The sequence below is a fragment of the Anolis carolinensis genome, unplaced genomic scaffold (assembly GCF_035594765.1).
Source record: "Anolis carolinensis isolate JA03-04 unplaced genomic scaffold, rAnoCar3.1.pri scaffold_13, whole genome shotgun sequence".
NCBI lineage: Eukaryota > Metazoa > Chordata > Lepidosauria > Squamata > Dactyloidae > Anolis > Anolis carolinensis.
The window spans coordinates 12,676,267-12,698,807 of record NW_026943824.1 but is presented as its reverse complement, the minus strand read 5'-3'; the positions used below and the strand labels follow the sequence as shown (position 1 = coordinate 12,698,807).

General features: G+C 43.7%; 1 protein-coding gene across 2 annotated transcripts in view; it reads right to left on the bottom strand.

Annotated features, from left to right (window-relative positions):
• tbl3 (transducin beta like 3) overlaps window positions 1-21,244 on the bottom strand; it is a 41,667-nt gene extending 20,423 nt beyond the window's left edge. Inside the window, exons 1-13 of one of the 2 annotated variants that reach the window (XM_062964516.1) lie at window positions 21,114-21,244; window positions 19,211-19,262; window positions 12,386-12,481; window positions 11,146-11,193; window positions 10,202-10,343; window positions 9,490-9,574; window positions 8,358-8,528; window positions 7,984-8,059; window positions 7,105-7,201; window positions 6,589-6,809; window positions 4,642-4,783; window positions 3,363-3,421; window positions 2,110-2,213 (exon numbers count right to left, since the gene is read on the bottom strand). In XM_062964516.1, coding sequence (XP_062820586.1) covers window positions 2,110-2,213; window positions 3,363-3,421; window positions 4,642-4,783; window positions 6,589-6,809; window positions 7,105-7,201; window positions 7,984-8,059; window positions 8,358-8,528; window positions 9,490-9,574; window positions 10,202-10,343; window positions 11,146-11,193; window positions 12,386-12,481; window positions 19,211-19,262; window positions 21,114-21,151 — 1,331 coding nt within the window. In that variant the 5' untranslated portion in view covers window positions 21,152-21,244. Of the gene's footprint in view, window positions 1-2,109; window positions 2,214-3,362; window positions 3,422-4,641; window positions 4,784-6,588; window positions 6,810-7,104; window positions 7,202-7,983; window positions 8,060-8,357; window positions 8,529-9,489; window positions 9,575-10,201; window positions 10,344-11,145; window positions 11,194-12,385; window positions 12,482-19,210; window positions 19,263-21,113 lie in introns of those variants that run through there. The other variant, XM_062964517.1, reaches the window with a different exon arrangement.
• Window positions 21,245-22,541: the final 1,297 nt, after the last annotated feature.

The window sequence follows — 22,541 nt, the reverse complement described above, 5'->3', positions numbered from 1 at the left end:
AGTTGAAGTCCAAAACACCTGGAGGGCCCAAGTTGACCCATGCCTGGTTTAGAGGTCATACTGTTTTACGATGTTGTTTCATGAATTTTAATGTGCTATATTTTAACTACTTTGATCGGAGTTGTCCCCATTTATTTATTTATTTAATACATTTATATCCCGCCCTTCTCACCACGAAGGGAACTCAGAGCGGCTTACAAATTAAATTTACATACAATATTATATTATTAGCATAACACAATACTGGCAATAAATTACTATATTGTACTGTATCAATATGTTGTAATATTAATAGGAAATCTCCAACACCAAGTTCCATAAGCACTTTATTAGAACTAAGATCGTATATCGCACTCTGCACTTGCCCTATAAGCCTTATATATCACCTGTCACATCAGCACTTTTAATCTTGTACCCATTACTCTGGCCCGGCCCAGTTTTATTGTGTTTTAGCGTATTGTTTATTGCTTGTTGTTTATACTGTTTTAATTGTTTTTAATTTGCCTTTTGTTTTGTATTGTTATATTGTGTGTTGAGGCCTTGGCCTTTGTAAGCCGTATCGAGTCCTTCGGGAGGTGCTAGCGGGGTACAAATAAAGTTTAATAATAATAATAATAATAATAATAATAGTAACGTGACATGTAAAATTTAATATATAATTAATATTATTATATTGCATTATTAGTACTATATTGTATTACAAAATAATATTATTAATATATGCATATACAAAGGAGCCCCGGTGGCGAAGTGCGTTAAAGCACTGAGCTGGAGACCGAAAGGTCCCAGGTTCAAACCCCGGGAGCAGCATGAGCGGCCGCTGTTAGCTCAAGCTCCTGCCAACCTAGCAGTTCGAAAACATGCCAATGTGAGTAGATCAATAGGTACCGCTCCGGTGGAAAGGTAACGGCGCTCCAGGCAGTCATGCCGGCCACATGACCTTGGAAGTGTCTATGGACAACGCCGGCTCTTCGGCTTAGAAATAGAGATGAGCACCAACCCCCAGAGTCAGACATGACTGGACTTAACGTCAGGGGAAAACCTTTACCTATGCTTATACAATATATTATAATACTAGCTTTGCCCGGACACGCGTTGCTGTGGCTTATGGGAATCCTTTGTTGGCCAGGTAGAATAGCAGTGAATAGCCTTGCAGTCTCAAAACCTGGCCGTTTTCTGGAGTAGCTGGAGCTTTTTGTTGTATGAACGTAGAGGCATGGATGAGGGGTTGTGCTGCCAAGTTTAGTGTTTCTGGGATGTGTAGTTTTGTTGTTTTGTCCTAGGCCGAAATTTCATTACCCTTTTATATATATACATTATTAAAAAATAGGTTTTCCCTTGACGTTAAGTCCAGTCATGTCTGACTCTGGGGATTGGTATTGTAAATTATAATATTATTGTAAATTATATTGTATATATGTATATATGCATACATGCATGTAAACTGCTCCAAGTTCCTTTGGGGAGATGGAGGCGGGATACTAAAAATAAAGTTATTATCATATACGAGGGCTATCCAGAAAGTAGGCTACGTTTTGGATTTTAAAAAGATCAAAGTATAGGATAAATCATTTACCATATGCAGCTGAAAGACACATCCCAAAACTACAATCTCATGTAATCCCCATTTAAATTTAGCCACGTTTCTTATAGATAAATGAGTTTGAAAAGTACTGCTCCAGTAAATTCCCCGCTTGTGTCCTCAGCTCTTCCCCCTTCTCCCTTCCTGCAGTGTAGACAAAATGCTGCAATGCCAGCCACGCCCCCATTGTTGGAAACGGAGGAGAGAGGCGGCAAATTTACTGGTGCAGTACTTTTCAAACTCATTTATCTATAAGAAATGTGGCTAAATTTAAATGGGGATTACATGAGATTGTAGTTTTGGAATGTGTCTTTCAGCTGCATATGGTAAATGATTTATCCTATACTTTGATCTTTTTAAAATCCAAAACGTAGCCTACTTTCTGGATAGCCCTCGTATTATGACTATCCACAAGCAGATTCAGGTAGACCCTTTTTTAATAATTGGCTTTAAACTTGGGTAGATTTTACTATTTGCGCCAAAAGAGCCAAACTTGAAGAGAGCCTGCAGTTAAAGGCTTACGGTACCTGGAGCAAGCGACTGCACCCACTCCTTGCGTGTGGCCCTGGCCCTGGGCAATGCAGTGGACTGTGCCGTCTTTTGCCATCAGCCAAATGCGGAAGGTTTTGTCCTGAAAACAGAAGACCGGTTGGGATCCACAGGATTACATAGCTGGAAGGGCCCCCCAGAAGCCATCTAGTCTCCTTTCTGCTCAATGCAGGATCTCCAGGCAACACATCCCTAGCAGCACGGAGCTGTCAGGCATCTTCTGAAGATCCAAAAAAGCAGATTTGGGGAGACCAAGAACAAAGCTCTGGCGCTCCAGAGAAGAGGCTGACTACATCATGAAAGAGATTAGATTTGGGGGCATTTTTCTGGGAGGAAAAATGCCCCGTAAATCACCCCATTAGAAATAGCTCATAGGGATCCCAAAGACTGTGCAGTCAGCTGGCTGCACTTTGCTGAAGTTCCTTTTGCTTCAGGGTTTTAATCTCTCCTTTTTTTTTGCTTTCCCCCTCAATCACAAAGGGTGAAGTCTAACTCATCCATACATTTCTCTCTCTATATACAGTGTTCCCTCACTACTTCCCGGTTCACTTTTCGCGGATTCGCTGTTTCGAGGTTTTTCAATACATTCTAAAAGACTATTATAAATCATAAAAAATTACAATTTACAGCCTAAGGGAGAGAGGAAGGAGAAGCCAAAGGGAGAGAAAAGGAGCCCAAGCGCAACGGGAGGAGGAGGCGGCGATTTATCAACACACGATTGCTTGATAAAGACTTAAAATAGTGTATAACTACTAAAATCTATATATATAAATGAGTGATGGCATCACGGCGACCGACAAAACAACAAAACTACAGGGCTCCCAACCTCGAAATTTGACAACACAACCCATCATCCACACCTCTAGGTTGATACAAGAAAAAGAAAAGAAAAAAAATGCCCGCCATAGATGCAGGTGAAACGCCGGGAGAAAATGCTTCCGGAACATGGCCATACAGTCTGGAAAACTCACAATCCAGCTGATTATTTATTCTTGTTCTTTTGATCGACTGCTGTAATTGATATTTATGGTTTTCACTGTTTTACAAGTTGTATAGGTTTTTAATTTTGTTTTAATAATGTGTGTATTGTGCTGCTTAAGCAATGTATGTTGCTATTTTTAAGCTTATCCCTTCGGGGAGAGAGAGCAGTATATAAATAAAGTTTTACTTACTTACAGCAACCCCCCCTCAAACACACACACCTATGAGATCTCAACTGGGATATAAATACCTTTCCACAGCTAGCAAACATCCTCCCCTTCCGGAAGACATCCAAACCCAGGACAGTATCTGCAAGAAAGATGCCAAAGTAGGCAAAAGCATTGTAAAGTCTTTTATTCAAAGGTGTTCTGGGTGGTGACCGTCACCTAGAGGACCTTATCATCGGCCGCCCCGAGAAAACTTCAGAATGACCTGCTGGAAGAGATCCCATTGCAGCTAAACCAGCTGTTGGAATTTAAGCGACAACTGAAGACCTACCCAGTCACCTTTTAGCTATGAATTTTAAAACCATGTGTTGTGTTTACTATATTTTAATATTTGTTCTGTGTATTTTAATATATGTATTTCATAGAAATATATTTTAACATATATTTACATAATCTATATATATAAAAGGGTAATGAAATTTTGCCCTAGGACAAAACAACAAAACTACACATCCCAGAAACACTAAACTTGGCAGCACAACCCCTCATCCATGCCTCTACGTTCATACAACAAAAAGAAAAGAAAAAGAAAGTCCTAATTAGAGGGAGAGGAATAATTGTTTTTATCCAATTGCTGCCAGTTAGAAGGCTAAGCTCTGCCACTTGGTCTCCTAGCAACCCACTCAGCCCAGGGGACAGGCAGAGTTAGGCCTCACTTAGGCCTCTTCCACACTGCCTATAAAATACAGATTATCTGATTTTAACTGGATTATATGGCAGTGCAGACTCAAGGCCCTTCCACACAGCTATATAACCCATTTATAATGGACTTAATGTCAGGGGAAAACCTTTACCCTTTACCTTAACTACCACCAATTCCTCAATACTTTATTTCCCAGACCACCATACTACGCCACAGCAACGCGTGGCCGGGCACAGCTAGTGTTTTATAATGATGTGTTTTTAACTTCAAGAAGAGGCAGATAAGACATAATAATAATAATAATAATAATAATAATAATAATAATAATAACAACAACAACAACTTTTAAGCTTGACGCTGCTCCTGAATTGCTTCAGCTCAATGTCTCTACTGTTGGCACTAGAAGTTTCTGATTTGCCGAATTGCTGCTTTACCATTTTGAATGCTTTTTCCTCATATGGAAATTACACCCCTGCCCCCTCTACACTCAGCCCATTGCAGGTTAGAAATGGCATGGCTGTATCTGGCACCCGCCAAGGGGCTTGTAAATGCAGCCCGGACACCTTCTCTCTCTGGCACTCTTTCTCTCTCTCTCTCACTCTCTCTCTCTCTCTCAGTGGCCGTGTAGAAGCCAAGATATGGACAGAATGGGGCCCTACCTGTGTGGCCGTGAAGAATCTGGCAGTGTGAGGAGGACAGCTCAAAGACCTTCAGTTGGGGGCTATTGGTAGCCACTACGATATGGGAGTCCTTGGGCCCCACGAACCGGACGTCCAGCACTTCTCCATTGTACCCTGAAAACTGGGAAAAGGAGGCGGAAAAGAGGAAGGTGAGCAGGTTGGGAACTTAAAAAATGGAAAATAATGGGAACAGAGGGCGGTGGGGAGGAAGCCGTAATCTCTGAGGCAGAAGGGCACCCTTGAGGAAACTGTTTCCTTACAGCAGGCATGGGCAAACCTCGGCCTCCAGGTATTTTGGACTTCAACTCTCACAATTCCTAACAGCAGTTAGGTGCACAACTGCAAACAGATTAATAAACTGATAAGACCAATTAAATGTAGAACCATGTGCAGTGCACGATGCCTACAAACAAGGAGGTGTGATGCAAACTGAATACAAAATGGAGTCCTGAGTCTTAACATGCTCAGTACAATCACGTGTCTATAACGCCTCCCACACCAAAGAGGTACAGTCAAACTGGCAAATCAACATACACATAAAAGACAGGATAGCAAATGTAAACAATAATAAATAAATAGTGAAAGGTTTGGGAAGTTGCTATTTCCAACAAGATACAGGACGAGTTTCAGCCTGAGTCGAAAATAATTTATTTATTTATGTATTTATTAGCAACATTTATATCCCGCCCTTCTCATCTCGAAGGGAACTCAGGGTGGCTTACAGGTTATATTTACGTACAATATATTATATTATTAGCATAGCACAATATAAGCATTATAGGTAAAGGTAAAGGTTTTCCCCTGACGTTAAGTCCAGTCATGTCTGACTCTGGGGGTTGGTGCTCATCTCCATTTCTAAGCCGAAGAGCCGGCGTTGTCCGTAGACACCTCCAAGGTCATGTGGCCGGCATGACTCCATGGAGCGCCGTTACCTTCCCGACAGAGCGGTACCTATTGATGTACACACTTTGGCATGTTTTCAAACTGCGAGGTTGGCCGGAGCTGGAGCTAACAGCGGCTACTCACGCTGCTCCCGGGGCTCGAACCTGGGACCTTTCGGTCTGCAGCTCAGTGCTTTAACACACTTTGCCACCGAGGCAAATATATTACTATATTGTACTATAATACTATATTGCAATATTATTAGTAATATTACATATAATATAAATATACAATTATAATAGTGTTATTATTATTACTATTATATTGTATTACATTATAATATGATTATCAATATTGTATGTATATCTATATATATAAAAGAGTGATGGCATCACGGCAGCGGACAAAACAACAAAAGTAAACACCCCACAACCTCGAAAATTGACATCACAACCCCTCATCCATGCCTCTAGGTTGATACAACAAAAAGAAAAGAAAAATAAATTCCTAATTAGAGGGAGAGGAATAATTATTTTTATCCAATTGCTGCCAGTTAGAAGGCTAAGCTCCGCCCACTTGGTCTCCTAGCAACCCACTCAGCCCAGGGGACCCTTTACCTTAACTACCACCAATTCCTCAATACTTTATTTCCCATACGACCATACTTCGCCACAGCAACGCGTGGCCGGGCACAGCTAGTACAATATATTATATTATTAGTATAGCATTATATGCGTATTATATATTGTTATATTGATACAGGAGACATGGTGGAATGATGTCTTAATGGCCCCCTTCTTCACTCTGGCCCAGAATGGCAGTTAGTCCTTGTGGGGGGGGGGGTTGTCTTATCCTGGCTACTTTAGAGAAACTTGGCAACAGCCAACTCTAGTATTTTATGACTTTATGATTTAGGGATTTAAAGCAGAGGTTGGATGGCCATCTGTTGGCGTGTTTTGATGGGGTTTTTCCTGCATGGCAGAAAGGAGACTAGATGGCCCCTGGGGTCTTTTCCAACTCTATGATTCTAAGATGGGAGCTTACCTGCTTCCGGAGCTCAAGGGTCTCCGCATCGTACATGCAGATGTTGTGCTCAGTGTTCACGGCCAGGACCTCACTCTTTGCGGGAACCAGGGTGCAATGCACCAGGCTCTGTTTTTCGGATGCCACCACAACCTCTTTCTCTTTGGTCCTGGCGGGAAGGTTGGGCAGGGACTGGACGCGGACGCAGGTGGCCGAGGCGGAGTCCCACACCCGGAGCAGTCCTACAGGCAGGAAACATGGGCTGGTCATTGGCAAAGAAGGGAGAAAGCTTTGGGCGAAATCAGGAGGAGCCTAGACCCCTAGTTCTCAATGTGGGGGCTATGGGATTTTCATTTCCTTATAACAAAATCATGGCAGGAGGTCAAGGAAACATGGCTCTGAAACGTAAGGCTGTCACCCCAACACAGAGAGATTCAACTCTATGCAACACTCAGTCTTTTACCTTGGAGGAACCTTCAAAATAATTTTCAGGTATTCAAGGGGCTTTGAATGAAAACCATCACATCTTTGATATACCTTTGCTGCCGGCGGTGAGAAAGAGGGAGCTGGTTGTCTTTGCCTCCAACTGGGAGACGTCTCCTCCTTCAGGTAACATGATGACAGATTCAACGCTCTAAAAGGGATGAAGGCGTGGTCAGAAAGAACACTCAAAAGCAGGATATATAGATAGACCGACATGATATTTATACGATTTGTATATAATATATAGTAAAGGTAAAGGGTTTCCCCTGACATTAAGTCTGGTCATCTCCGACACTTTCTAAGCCAAAGAGCCGACCTCCAAGGTCATGTGGCCGGCATGACTGCATGGAGTGCCATTACCTTCCTGCTGAAGCAGTACCTATTGATCTACTCACATCTGCATGTTTTTGAACTGCTAGGTTGGCAGAAGCTAGGGCTAACAGAAGAAGCTCACTCTGATCGCTGGATTCGAACTGCTGAACTTTTGGTCAGCAAGTTCAGCAGCTCAGCGGTTTAATCCACTGCACCATTGGGGGCGTCATACAATATATATATATACATATAATGTATATATATATATATATATGTAGCCATATCACATATATATATATGAATACACACATATATACATAGAATATATATGTGTGTGTATACATATAATGTATGCATATGTACACATATATGTATCCTCTGCCTCGAGCCACAAGGAGAGGCAGATTAATAATAATAATAATAATAATAACAACAACAACAACAACAGAGAAGGCAGCAACTGCATCTTTCAGTGGAAATTTAAAGCCAAGCCTAACTGTGAAAGGCACATGAATATAATAAGGATCTGAACTGAGTCAATTGTTTGAATGAAAGTGGGAAGGAATTTCAGGGGTAAATAAAACTGTGTCCAACTTCCTAATGACAAGGAACAGTCCTCACCTCATAGACTGGGATGGTGACTTTGGATTCGTTCTTCTTAAGGTCCCACACGGTGCAGATCTTATCACGGCCGGCGCTGAAAGAAAACCAGAAGCATTGTCACTGACTTGGGAGTTTGGTAGAGAAGACCTTGTGAAACTACAGCTCCCAGGAGCCCATAGCACTGAGCTATAGCACTGGGAAATGTCATTTAGGAAAGCTGAGGACCTCCCTGGGTTGAGAATTCAAAAGGTCCTGCCATAAATGACATTTGTATTCAGTGTGCAGTTGTCAGTTGCCTTGAGTCTCCTCACTGAGAAAGGCTGGGAATAAAATAAGAAAATAATAGTAATAATAAAAAGGGAAGGACCAGGAAGCCCACTGGAGTTCCTCACCTGATGAGCGTCTCGTTGTTGGGAGAAAAGGCCAGGGAGGTGACCGGGCTGTAATGGTTCTCTAGTTGGGCAACGCATTGGCTGGAGGTCAGGTCCCAGATGCGGATTATGTTGTCCATGGAGGAGGAGAAGAGCTGGGGCTGGGACATGTCTGGGTGGAATGCCACGAGGCTGGGCAGGAAACACACAGAACATAGGGATTGTACCAATGGCCCAACAACGTCCTCTGACATTATGATTGTTTGGCAAATGAAAAAGCATAAGACTCCACAGCTATAGCTTGCCAGGTAAGGTTCACCTGAGTGGACACAACCCATTCTAGGTACCCATCCTCAGTGTATGATTCAAAGCATTTAGTTGCTGTTAGTACCCTGTTTTCCCCGCCGCCCAAAAATAAGACATCCCCTGAAAACAAGGCCGAATGTGTCTTAATTAATCTACGACCTGGTCTTATTTTCAAGGAAATATGGGTATACAATTAGAAGATAACAAGAAGTCTCCAGATTATGCAAAGAGACTATTTTAACCTGCTCTGGATCTTGTTCCTTTCACCAGTTCTTCCTTTTCTGTTGTATTTTAACAGGGTGCACGGAAAACCTCATTGACCTGGTGTTTGGGACAGATAAACTAAAAAAGTCTGGGGAGCAAATAATTTTGGAAATTGTCAAGGAAGTTGTTTTGGGAATTTTGGACTCTCTTATGAAAGTCCTTTTAAGATTCATTCAGTTTTCTGCACAAAGAAGGATTTACATTTTGCTTTCCAGAGAACAGAGGGGCCAATATGGCTCTTATAATATTGCAGCAATCCTTTAAGGAAGGCCAATACAGGTCTTATGATATTACAGCAACCCTTTAAGGTAGGACAACATTGCTCATATGATATTGCAGATAATGGCCTCCCCTTTAAAGTAGATCAATATTGCTCAGATTATACCACAGCAACCCTTCAAAGAATATTACAGTTATTATAATGCAGCAACCCTTTAAGGTAGGCCAATATTATTATTACAAGAAACAGAAATCCATAGGATTCCACACTGATGGAACATCAATGGTCCTAACTGAATTACTAAATGATATGTGGACAACCTAAAGTAGTTTGCATTTCTGCAAAAGGAGGGCATTTCCTTACTGGACGCCGCCGGATGAGCCCTTCAGATTGTGAGTGCAGTATTGCCTTGGTATGTCCCAGACCTTGATGGTGCTGTCGCAGCCGCCTGGAAGAATAGAGAGGGGAAAAAGAGAGCATAAAGTATGTGTCAGGGCCAAGGCCATAACATTTTATTTCGCCTTCCTCCACATGCTGGACTACAACCCCTGTATTCCTCATCGTCAGAGCTGATGGAATACAGTGACATCTGGAAGGTTGCAAATTGTTCTTTAGTCAGGAGAGTGGGGTTTAAATTGAGATCCAAGGTCTCTGGATATGATGATGATGATGCCTAGCTTTACAAGATCCTTTCACCTTTCCCCAGCCTCAGAGCCACAAGGGCTGTTGTGCTGCTATTTCCATCATCCCCAGATAATCAAAAATGATGGGAGTTGTCATTCAATAACATCCGGGGACACAAACTGGGTAAAAATTAAAGAGCACCAACCACTATGTAATAAAATTATAGCTGGCCCTCTCACTGCCTCCATGGATTCTCCATCCACTGATTCAACGGCCCTTCGAAGGCAACCATAATAAGGCTGAGGTGGCCCTCCATGAACATGGGCATCACTACATCTTGTGATAGTCAGTTCTACTCTCTAGTTATTAGCATGTGGTAATATGCAGTACTTCAAGCTGGTTCAGAGATTTCTCCCATAATCTGACCCATCAGGCAGAACCCAAGCCATACCTGTGGCTAACAAGGTGGATGTTGAGTCAAACACCATGCTGGCCACTGGAGATGTGTGAATGGCTTTCCAGGTGCGGCTGCATTTATTTGCCAGCCAGTCCCATTGCTTCAGCAGCAGTGACTGGCTTGCAGTCACGAGGATCTAAAGACAAGAAGAAAAGGAACTCTTAGAAAAGAGCTCATAATAAAATCTGAGTTGGAAGGGACCTCCAAGAGACAACCCCCTCCTGCCAGGCAGGAAGATATAATTACTATTATATTATTATAATTTATTATCACATTATCATCATTACTACTTAAAGACTTAGAGAGTTGGAAGGGACACAAAGGACATCTAGTCTAACCCCCTTCTCCTAGGCAGGAAAATAGAATTACTATTATTGTTATGCATTATTATTATTATTATTATTATTATTATTATTATTATTCTCAGGGCCATCCAGTCCAACTCCTTTCTGCCAGGCAGAAAGACCGTATTATTATAATATTATCCATTATTATCAATATTATTATTAGATCCACAGAGTTGAAAGGGAACTCCAAAGGCTACCCAGTCCAACATCCCCTTTCTACAAGGCAGGAAGGCACCATCAAAACTCAAAGGTTGAGACTACATAGAATCATAGAATAGTAGAGTTGGAAGAGACCTCATGGGCCATCCAGTCCAAACCCCCCCCCCCCCCCCTGCAAGAAGCAGGAAATCGCATATAAATAAGTGCTTTGTTGCTGACCTGAAGTGCTTTGTTTAGTCCATTATCCCCCTCTACTCTCAGATTCAGGGGCAGGGAAAATGTGGCTTCCTAATACTGCTGAACTTCAATTCCCAGTATTGAAGTATCCCAGTATTTTCAACTCCTGACGAGGGCTGCTAGAAGATGTGATCAAACCATATTTAGAGGGCTTCTATTGTGAGATTCCCGCTTTGCAAAGCAGCAGTCACTTACTTCATCGTCATTGCTGAGGGCAAATGTCGTGATGTCGGTTTCATCATCCTGAGAAAGAAAAGAGAGGAGGGAAGCAATGGCTTGGTTCTTCGTATTCTTGCTCTGAGCAAATCCCACATGCAAATTATTTGCAAAACTATTACAAGAATGGAAGACCCTTCGATAACTTTGTTCCATCCAGGATACTTCTTCAACAATGTCACACTAATAAGAATAATACTTAATGGGAATTCACTGCAATATTGCCATTGTAAAGTGGTTTGGGTCTTTGATGACAATATTGCTCGTTATATTGCAGCAACTTGTTAAGGAAGGCCAATATGGCTCTTATTATATTGCTGCAACCTTTTAAGTTAGGTCGTTATGGATATTACACCACAGCAAGCTTTTATGATAGGTCAATATTAGTACAGCGGCCCTTTAAGGTAGCCCAATATTACTATGTTTTTATTGTCACTTGGAATTTGGTATTGTCCATTTTAACTTGCTATCACTGCGTTTTTATTGAGTATCTTATCTAAATTGAGTTGGGTTTTACTTTTATTAAGTATTGATTATGTTTTGATATTGTGTTGTTACTAATATTGATATATTTTACTTGTATTTTATGTGTTTATAACACTAATACATGCTGTTTAGTAAGCCGCCCCAAGTCCCTTTGGGAGATGGTGGCGGAATATAAAGTTGTTGTAGTTGTTATTATTATTATGGCTCTTATTATATTGCAGCAACCTTTTAAGATAAGCCAATATTGCTTTTATCATACCACAGCAACCCTTTAATGTTAGCCAATACTACTGAAGTGACTCTTTAAGGTAGGCCAGTTTTTAGTCTCCAGTTTTTAACATTGTATGCTTCATGTTGATTTTAATGATTGTTTTTTACTGATGTTGATGTTTTTATTGGGTTAATTGTGTTTTTGCTTTGTTATTGATATTTGATTGTTGTATCGGGCAAGGCCCCATGTAAGCCGCCCCAAGTCTCTTCGGTGAGATGGGGCGGGGTATAAAAATAAAACTATTATTATTATTATTATTATTAGGCCAATATGGCTCTTTCAATTCTGCAAATGGATTTGCAAAAAGAAGCACAGCACAGCACACAATAATCCACCCAAAATATTGAAATCAGAGGCACATCTTGAACCAACAGGTTTCATGATTCAGAGTAAAAAGTCCAAAAATTCTTCCAGCAAAACTTCCCAGTAACTTTATGTGGAGTATTTCATTGCTCTTATTACCTGTTCGATACAGCGAACCACATCTCCCGTCGAGACCTCGACCACATTGACCTTGCTGCCACAACCGCAAAACATATAATCCCCATCTTGGCTGACCTGGTGAAGAGAAATGCACAAGGAGAGCAGTCGTTTTGCAGCACATCCCATACAGCAAGGCTCCTCAAACCTTTTAAGACAAGGGCAGGTTTGCAGTCCTTCAGACTGTTAAGGGGCTTGACTACACTGTGATCAAAAAAATCCTGAATGAATTTCTATGCACACAGCACATATCTCATTTCTAGGTCACAAAAACCATGAAAGAGCAATACATTATTTATTTATTTCCCCCTTCTCCACCTCTCCCCCTTTCCTTTTTTTCATTCCTTCCTTCCTCTCTCTTTCTTTCTTTTCAGGTAACAACAAAAGCCCGCAAATTTTGTACTGTTGTTGTTATGATTGAGCCTCATGGCTCTGTTACTGACAGACGTGGGCGTAAGACTCCTCGAGAGTCAGATACTCTCGAGGAGCGAGAGAGAAAAAGACTGCGAGACATATTTGCAGCACCATCTGACGAGGAGTCTTTCGAAGGGTTTACGGAGAGAATGGAGGAGGGGCTGGTTAGCTCAGAGGAGGATGAGATGGATTGGACTCGGGTAAGGGAGGAAGTGGGTGCCACTGGCCATGATGGGACAGAAGATGAATGGGGACCTTCAGGATTAGACCCATGGTTTAGCTGGAGGGATGGGACGGGATCCACAGCTGGAGATGCTGTTGGGCGTAGTCAGAGGTGTTCCAGCTCTGACGAGGAAAGTGATGAGGAAACGCCCGGGTTAAGGAGGACAGCTGACAGTGATGAAGATTTGTAACTGGCATAAAATGGGGCTTGAGAGCAATTGCAAATTGCGTTGGGCAAGGTAATCTGGGCAAACGCTTGGGATCCGTGTGTGTGTGGGACGCTTCCCTGAAGACTTGTGTGCTTTCCTGTGCTGTGACGTAAGTTGATTGGAATCCAGGGTCAGACGGCGGGAGGGATTGTGTGGGCATTTGTTTGTGCAAACCTGTGCTTACTCTTATTAGCTTGACCTTCCGTCGTCTTCTTGACGGACGCCATCTCCTGCTTTGAGAACTCGGACTGAACTGACCACGGCTTGTCTTCCCCCCCTTCTTGGACTTGGAAAAACTACAAACGTCTGCTTCTGGCTTTGATCTACGGAACGGAACTGGTCTACTCAACTGCTACAATCCTTGGCTGATTTACTCGTGTCGGAGATCCTGTCTGCTGTGTGTGTGGGGGAGCGACGCAAGTTACTCTAAGCACAGTGTTGGCAGCAGAGAGGAATCTGCTGCCAATTAGTTGCATTCTTTGTATCTTTTGTTCCTTGGCTTTCGTTTCGTTTATACCCAGGCTGAAGCAAGCAGTTTGTTTTTACCCGGATTAAACTCCGGTTTAATCCGGTTTATCTTTTGAACATTTACTTTTGCCCCTTTTTGCTCCTAAAGGCAAAAACTGCCTGGCCCTTGTGTTTTACGGGCATTTTTGAGTTCTGTAATCTAATAAACTCTGTTACTTTGAATCTTGTGGCGTTCTGTCCTTGACAGATTGCCCAACGCCCATAAAAAGTTTATTGCAGCAATAAACCCGTCAGGAAGACGATGGATGAGTTAAGGGCCAAAGTAGACCAATTGCAAACGGCTTTTACCGTTAGCCAAACAGCTCAGGCTGTGAAAGGACATGTTTTGACTCCTGAACGTTTTGACGGAACCAGGTGCAAGTTGCCAACCTTTTTGGCACAAGTGGAGCTTTATTTTTCTCAGCTCAGTGCTCATGCTTTTCCTACAGACACTAGCAAGGTGGCCTTTATTTTGAGTTTGTTGACCGGTCCCGCAGGACAATGGGCCACTAATTTAATTTTGGGAAATGACCCAGTCAAGGACAATTTGAATAATTTCAAAAAGTTGTTAACTGATACTTTTGGGGATCCTCTCCGCACGGAGAACGCTGGGTGGGCTCTGTATCGGTTGAAACAGGGAAAGGGGACTGTTTTGGATTACTTAAATAAGTTTAACCTGTATCGCCACCAGCTGGATTGGGGGGAAAATGCATTCATGCTTTTATTTACTGCCGGGTTAAGTGATATGCTCCAGGATGAATTAGCACGCTTGGAGCCGGCTGAAAGCTGGGACGCCTTAGTAGCTAAGGTGCTGCGTTTAGACGCAAGGTTCGAGGCTCGTAAACACTCAAAAGCAATGTGTGCGCCACCCATGCATGTAATCAGGGCACCTGTGGTGATGGGGGAAGAGCCCATGGAGCTTGGGGTCTTTAAAAAGCTGTCTACAGAGGAAAAGAGCCGTAGGAGGCAGCTGGGCTTGTGTTTGTACTGTGGGAATGCTGGGCATTTTGCCAAAAATTGTAATGTGAAACCTTCCCAGCTTTCGGGAAAAGGCCAGCCCTAGTGCGACGTGAGTCCAACGCACTAGGGCTCCTCAAGCAGTCAACTGAGGGGAGGAAGCATGTTTTCGTACCCATTACATTATCTGTTGGGGGAAAGGAACTTGTTTCTACTTTGGCACTGCTGGACTCAGGGGCTACGGTCTCCTATGTAGATATTGAGTTTGCTAAGAAGCATGGCATTCCTAGAGTGCGCAAGGCATGCGACGTGTGGGTGGAAGGAGCAGATGGGAGACTGCTGGAGACTGGGGTGGTTAACCATGAAACTTCAGCAGTAACGTGGGAGGTGCAGGGAGTAACGGGAACGTTTGTGTGGGATATTACGAGCTTGCCTAGATATGATGTGATCCTGGGGATGGATTGGCTAGCTGTAGTAAACCCACAAGTAGATTGGGCAACACGTAAAGTGATCTTAAAGAGGCAGGATTGTTGCACTCTAAATGTTACTCATTCTGATATGGAGGGAGTGCCTGCTGAGTATGGGGAGTTCTCTGATGTATTTTGTAAAAGAGAAGCGGACAAATTACCACCGCACAGGCCATATGATTGCGCCATCAAGTTGGCAGAAGGTGCGAAACTGCCAGCAGGGAGGCTGTATGCCTTGACTGTACCGGAAAGGCAAGCTTTGCGGGAGTTTCTAGATGAAAATTTAGCCAAGGGGTTTATTCGCCCATCTAGTTCTCCAACGGCGGCACCAGTATTCTTTGTAGCCAAAAAGACTGGGGAACTTAGGCTGGTCTGTGACTATCGGATCCTAAACAAATACACCATTCGGGATAGGTACCCGCTGCCTTTAATCTCGGAACTGTTATCAAGGGTGCAAGGGGCTAAGGTCTTTACCAAGCTTGACCTGCGGGGGGCCTATAACTTAATCCGTATACGGGAAGGGGATGAATGGAAGACGGCATTTAACACGTGTTTCGGATGCCACGAGTTCCGAGTCATGCCTTTTGGGCTTTGTAATGCTCCTGCGGTATTCCAGAGGTTCATGAACGATGTGTTCAGGGACCTAATTGACCAATTTTTAGTGATTTATTTGGATGATATCTTGATTTTTTCTAAGGACGAGAAAGAACATCGTCAACATGTCAAGCAGGTTCTGCACCGACTGCGGGCTAATGGGCTTTTCGCCAAGGCTTCCAAGTGCGTCTTTCATGTGCCTGAAGTGGAGTTCCTAGGTCATGTAGTGTCAGGTAGGGAACTTAAAATGGACCCACATAAGGTTGACGCCGTCAACTCATGGCAGGAGCTGAAGACTAAGAAGGATGTACAAAGGTTCTTGGGTTTCGCTAATTACTACCGGGAGTTTATTCCGAATTTTGCAAAGCTCACGGTACCTTTGACGCAGCTTCTGCGCAAGAAACAGCCATTTGTGTGGGGGCGGGAAGCTCACGAGGCGTTTCTACAACTAAAGTCTAGTTTTCAATCGGACAACATACTAACCCATCCTGATGTTGACAGACCGTTCGTGGTAGAAGCGGACGCTTCTAGCTACGCGTTGGGGGCTGTATTGTCTCAGAAGGATTCCTCAGGGACCTTGCGTCCCTGTGGATTTTACTCGCGGCAACTAACACCCTTCGAGCAGAACTATACCATATGGGAGAAGGAGTTGTTGGCGATTAAGGTGGCGTTTGAGGTGTGGCGGCACTGGCTTGAAGGGGCACGGCACCAGATCGTGGTCAGATCTGATCACAAGAACTTAGAGCACTTGCAAACAGCAAAGAAGTTAAACCAGCGTCAAATCCGCTGGGCTTTGTTTTTCTCCAGGTTTAACTTCAAGGTGCAGTTCGTGGAGGGGAAGGCAAACTTGCGGGCCGATGCTTTATCCCGCAAGCCGGAATTTAAGACCAATGAGCAGGTAGTATGTCAGACCATCTTGCCTACTGCCTCTCTGTGTGTTGTAGATAATGAGCTTGGGTTACATGACCAGATCCTTGAGGCTCAGAAGGATGATGTGTGGACTCAGGAGCAACTGATGCTGCTCTCTGCAGGTAACCGTACCATACTGCCGCATCTCCAGGATCAAGACGGGGTATTGGTGCGTAGGGGGCAGGTTTACGTACCAGTAGGGACCCTCAGGTTGGAGGTGATTAGAGCCCACCATGACGAACCCATGGCTGGGCACTTTGGCAGGTTCAAGACCGTACAGCTTATCACCAGGAGCTACTGGTGGCCAAAGATGCGGCAAGACATTCTGCGCTTTTGTGACAGCTGCGCCGTTTGTCAGCAGAGTAAGACGCCTGTTGGGCGCCCTAGAGGGTTGTTATCGTCTTTACCTGTTCCGGAGAGGCCATGGCAAATCATTTCCATGGATTTTATTTCAGATTTGCCTAAGTCTGGGGGTTATACTTGTATTTGGGTGGTGGTGGATTTATTTAGTAAACTGGCTCATTTTATTCCTTGTTCAACCATTCCGGCGGCCCCTACGTTGGCCTTACTATTTACAAAGCACATCTATCGTTTGCACGGAGCACCCGAGGTGATTATTTCAGATAGGGCTCCGCAATTTGTGTCACGCTTTTGGAAACACTTCCATGAGTGTTTGGGGACTAAGTTAAACGTGTCTTCAGCTTTCCATCCGCAAACGGATGGACAGTCGGAACGGGTTAATGGGCTCTTAGAGCAGTATCTGCGTTGTTTTTGTTTAGATCAACCCACGGCTTGGGTAAAGTGGTTACCGGTGGCGGAATTTGCTTACAACAATGCGGTGCACACGTCTAGTCAGCATACGCCATTTGAGCTAACTTATGGTTTTCACCCACGGGGAGGTGTGGCGCCGTCGACCAATGTGGTCTCTTCGGACCCTGTGTACCGCTCTTCGGAAATGGCTGCATTGCATGATGTTGCCCGTCGCTTACTGTTGGAAGCTAAGGCAACGCAGAAGACTCAGGCTGACCGCCACAGGCAGGCAGGGGAGGAGTTGGAAGAAGGGGATTTGGTGTGGTTATCTTCCAAACATATTAAACAGGCTGGGGGAAAGTTTGCGCCTCGGTATTTGGGTCCCTTTCCTATCGTTAAAAAGATTTCTTCTGTTGCGTTTCGTTTGCGTTTACCGTCTAGTTTAAAGGTCCATCCAGTCTTTCATCGTTCGCTGTTGAAACTTGATACCTCTAGTCGTCGTGGTGCTATAGCGGAGGGTATCACTGCCACTTCTCCGCCATCGGGGGAGGAGGCCTTTGTGAGAGGGGATAGTGTTATGATTGAGCCTCATGGCTCTGTTACTGACAGACGTGGGCGTAAGACTCCTCGAGAGTCAGATACTCTCGAGGAGCGAGAGAGAAAAAGACTGCGAGACATATTTGCAGCACCATCTGACGAGGAGTCTTTCGAAGGGTTTACGGAGAGAATGGAGGAGGGGCTGGTTAGCTCAGAGGAGGATGAGATGGATTGGACTCGGGTAAGGGAGGAAGTGGGTGCCACTGGCCATGATGGGACAGAAGATGAATGGGGACCTTCAGGATTAGACCCATGGTTTAGCTGGAGGGATGGGACGGGATCCACAGCTGGAGATGCTGTTGGGCGTAGTCAGAGGTGTTCCAGCTCTGACGAGGAAAGTGATGAGGAAACGCCCGGGTTAAGGAGGACAGCTGACAGTGATGAAGATTTGTAACTGGCATAAAATGGGGCTTGAGAGCAATTGCAAATTGCGTTGGGCAAGGTAATCTGGGCAAACGCTTGGGATCCGTGTGTGTGTGGGACGCTTCCCTGAAGACTTGTGTGCTTTCCTGTGCTGTGACGTAAGTTGATTGGAATCCAGGGTCAGACGGCGGGAGGGATTGTGTGGGCATTTGTTTGTGCAAACCTGTGCTTACTCTTATTAGCTTGACCTTCCGTCGTCTTCTTGACGGACGCCATCTCCTGCTTTGAGAACTCGGACTGAACTGACCACGGCTTGTCTTCCCCCCCTTCTTGGACTTGGAAAAACTACAAACGTCTGCTTCTGGCTTTGATCTACGGAACGGAACTGGTCTACTCAACTGCTACAATCCTTGGCTGATTTACTCGTGTCGGAGATCCTGTCTGCTGTGTGTGTGGGGGAGCGACGCAAGTTACTCTAAGCACAGTGTTGGCAGCAGAGAGGAATCTGCTGCCAATTAGTTGCATTCTTTGTATCTTTTGTTCCTTGGCTTTCGTTTCGTTTATACCCAGGCTGAAGCAAGCAGTTTGTTTTTACCCGGATTAAACTCCGGTTTAATCCGGTTTATCTTTTGAACATTTACTTTTGCCCCTTTTTGCTCCTAAAGGCAAAAACTGCCTGGCCCTTGTGTTTTACGGGCATTTTTGAGTTCTGTAATCTAATAAACTCTGTTACTTTGAATCTTGTGGCGTTCTGTCCTTGACAGTTGTACTCTATGGCATGTGCTGCAAAAAGACAGAAAAACCTGCAGGTTTATTACCTGAACGCGTCCTCCTTTGTAGAAAGGCTCGATCTTCCGGAAGATGGTATAGCTAGGAAAGGGAATGGAGAGGAAAACCAGCAAAGAGTTAAGAGAATGAGAAAAGTCTGTTGCTGTTAACAACTCCTTAACTTGCCTTTTATCTAAAGACCAGAAATATTTAGTATCTTGTGCTTATTATTTTCCTACAGCAAAGATATAAGGAGTCTCCGGTGGAGCAGTGGGTTAAACCGCTGAGCTGCTGAACTTGCTGACTGAAAGGTTGGCAGTTCAAATCCGGTGAGCGGGGTGAGTTCCTGCTGATAGCCCCAGCTTCTGCCAACCTAGCAGTTCAAAAACATGCAAATGCGAGTAGATCAATAGGTACTGCTCCGGCAGGTACCTACTGTCATATATATGTTGTGTTCTGCTCTGAGTCCCCTTCAGAGTGAGAAGGGTGGAATATAAATATTTTAAATAAATAAATAATTTTATTAAACATTTCCGGACAAGAGAGGAAAAGGAACAAAAAAGAGAAAAAAGGAAGGGTGGAAGTAATGGAATTGCGGTGAGTTTTCTTAGGCGTCTGTCCATGTTCAAAAAGCATTCTCTCCTGACATTTTGCACACATCTATGGCAGGCATCCTCAGAGGTTGTGAGCTCTGTTGGAAACAAGTGGGGTTTATATATCTGTGGAACGATGTCCAGGGTGGGAGAAAGAACTCAGGCAAGCCCCCACCCTGATGGCGTTTCAGAAGAGCCTAAAAACCTGGCTTTTCACCCAGGCCTTTGGTTAAGATCGCCCATCCCCATCATAATCATGATTATATTCCTCGACCTTTTTGTATTGGTCGCACTTCTCTTGTTTTGTTTTTCTTTTTCAGGAGCAACCTGAGTCGCTTCTGGTGGGAGAGAATTGGCCGTCTGCAAGGATGTTGCCCAGGGGACGCCCGGATGTTTTGATGTTTTTACCATCCTTGTGGGAGGCTTCTCTCATGTCCCCGCATGGAGCTGGAGCTGATAGAGGGAGCTCATCCGCGCTCTCCCCGGGTGAGATTCGAACCTGGCAGCCTTCAGGGCAGCAACCCAACCTCCAAGTTACTTCTCCTGGTTACTTGACATTAGCTCAGGGCTCCTCTCATCCTAAATTGACCTCAAACGAATCTGTGGCACTTTATCTATGTTTCTGAGTTCGCAACTTATATTGTGCACTTTGCTAATCTACCATTACAACCTCACTGTTTTTAATTCTATGTTTTTAGCAAGTGTGTTTCATTTTTTTTGGTCAATATTTAAATATTATAACTGGTGGATGTTATTGTTTATTGATGTATTGTTTATTGCTATTGTTTTGTATCTGATATTTCTGTGAGCTGCCCCGAGTCCCCTCCTGGGGAGATGGTGGCAGGATACAAATAAACATTATTATTATTATTATTATTATTGACTGCCCGAGGCAAGCGTTAATGTTGCAATTGGCCACCTTAATTAGCATTGAATGGCCTTGCAGCTTCAATGCCGGGCTCGTTCCTGCCTAGGGGGGATTCTTTGTTGGGAGGTGTTAGCTGGCCCTGATTGTTTCCTGTCTTTGATTGTTCTAGACTTTGGAGCTGCAAGGCTATCCAATGCTAATCAAGGTGGCCAACTGCAACATTAAGAATTGTGGGAGTTGCAGTCCAAAACACTTGGAGGGAGGGTCTGCCCAGACCTGGTCTAGACCAAGCCACAGCCGCTCAAGAACCAGGAATACTTGAAAGAAGTCCCCGCGCATGCGCAGAGGCAACTCTGTAGCCCCAACCGGTGACGTCACGCGCCCTTTTGCCCTCACAAGAGAAGGCGAGGCGCCCCATGGTGGTCGTCGTCGTGGCAACAGCGTCTCTATGGCAACCCCCTTCCTTCACCATTTCCCTTTTTCTTCCCTTACCTAGTTTTAAAACTCGTCGAGGAGCTCGCGGCCGACATCACTTCTTCACTCCCTGTTTCACCGCTTCTGGTGGTCTCTCACACACGTGCTTCCGGTATGAGCCGCCGACTTCCGGCATACGGGCTGCTGCGCCGGGATAGGCAACCATAGAGCTATGAAGGTAAAAGCAACCGCTCGTGTCATAACTTCCGGGATCCTTTCAAAGCTTTTTCTCCCACTTTCAAAATGCATGCGAACATAGAAGCATGAAATATAGAAACACTCTCACTTCGCCTTCCGGGCTCCTTTTAGAGAAGCATTGAGGCATGGATCAACAGATTAAAAAATAGCAACCAGTTCAGGTGATGGAGTCAAAAACTGGAAGCTGTGATATATGACATGAATAGAATTAATGGAATATTATTACTATTTGGATATTATTACAAAGATATTTTTATATACAGTAGAATCTCACTTATTCAACATAAACGGGCCGGCAGAATGTTGGATAAGCGAATATGTTGGATAATAAGGAGAGATTAAGGAGAAGCCTATTAGACATCAAATTAGGTTATGATTTTACAAATTAAGCACCAAAACATTATGCTTATTTTATTTATTTATTTACAGTATTTATATTTTGCCCTTCTCACCCCGAAGGGGACTCAGGGCGGATTACAATGAACACATATATGGCAAACATTCAATGCCAACAGACAAACAACATTCAGTTTTAGACAGACACAGAGGCATTTTTTAACATCTTTCCAGCTTCACGATTCCGGCCACAGGGGGAGCTGTTGCTTCACCGTCAATTGGTGGGTGTTCTTCCTCATTCTTTTCCTCGTGAGCAGTTTTTTATGGTGTTGTAGATTAGTTAAATTAGCCTCCCGCATAAAGCGTACCTAAATTTTCCCTACTTGACAGATGCAACTGTCTTTCGGGGCTGCTAGGTCAACAGCAAGCCGGAGCTATTTTTTAATTTTTTTTTATGGTCGGAGGCTTAACCCGACCCGGGCTTCGAACTCATGACCTCTCGGTCAGTAGTGATTTATAGCAGCTGGTTACTAGCCAGCTGCGCCACAGTCAACAAATTTGACAGAAAAAGTAGTTCAATACGCAGTAATACTATATAGTAATTACTGTATTTACGAATTTAGCACCAAAAATCACAATGTATTTAAAACATTGACTACAAAAAGGCGTTGGATAATCCAGTGTTGGATAATTGAGACTCTACTGTATTAAAAAGATATTTTTATATTCTGGATATATTCAGAATATGGATAGGATTATTAGGATATTATTACCATTTAGATATTATTACTACTAGGATATTTTATTTTCTGGTTATTATTGTTCTTAGATGGATACTATTACAGTAGTCTCTCACTTATCCAACATAAACGGGTTGGATAAGTGAATATGTTGGATAAAAAGGAGGGATTA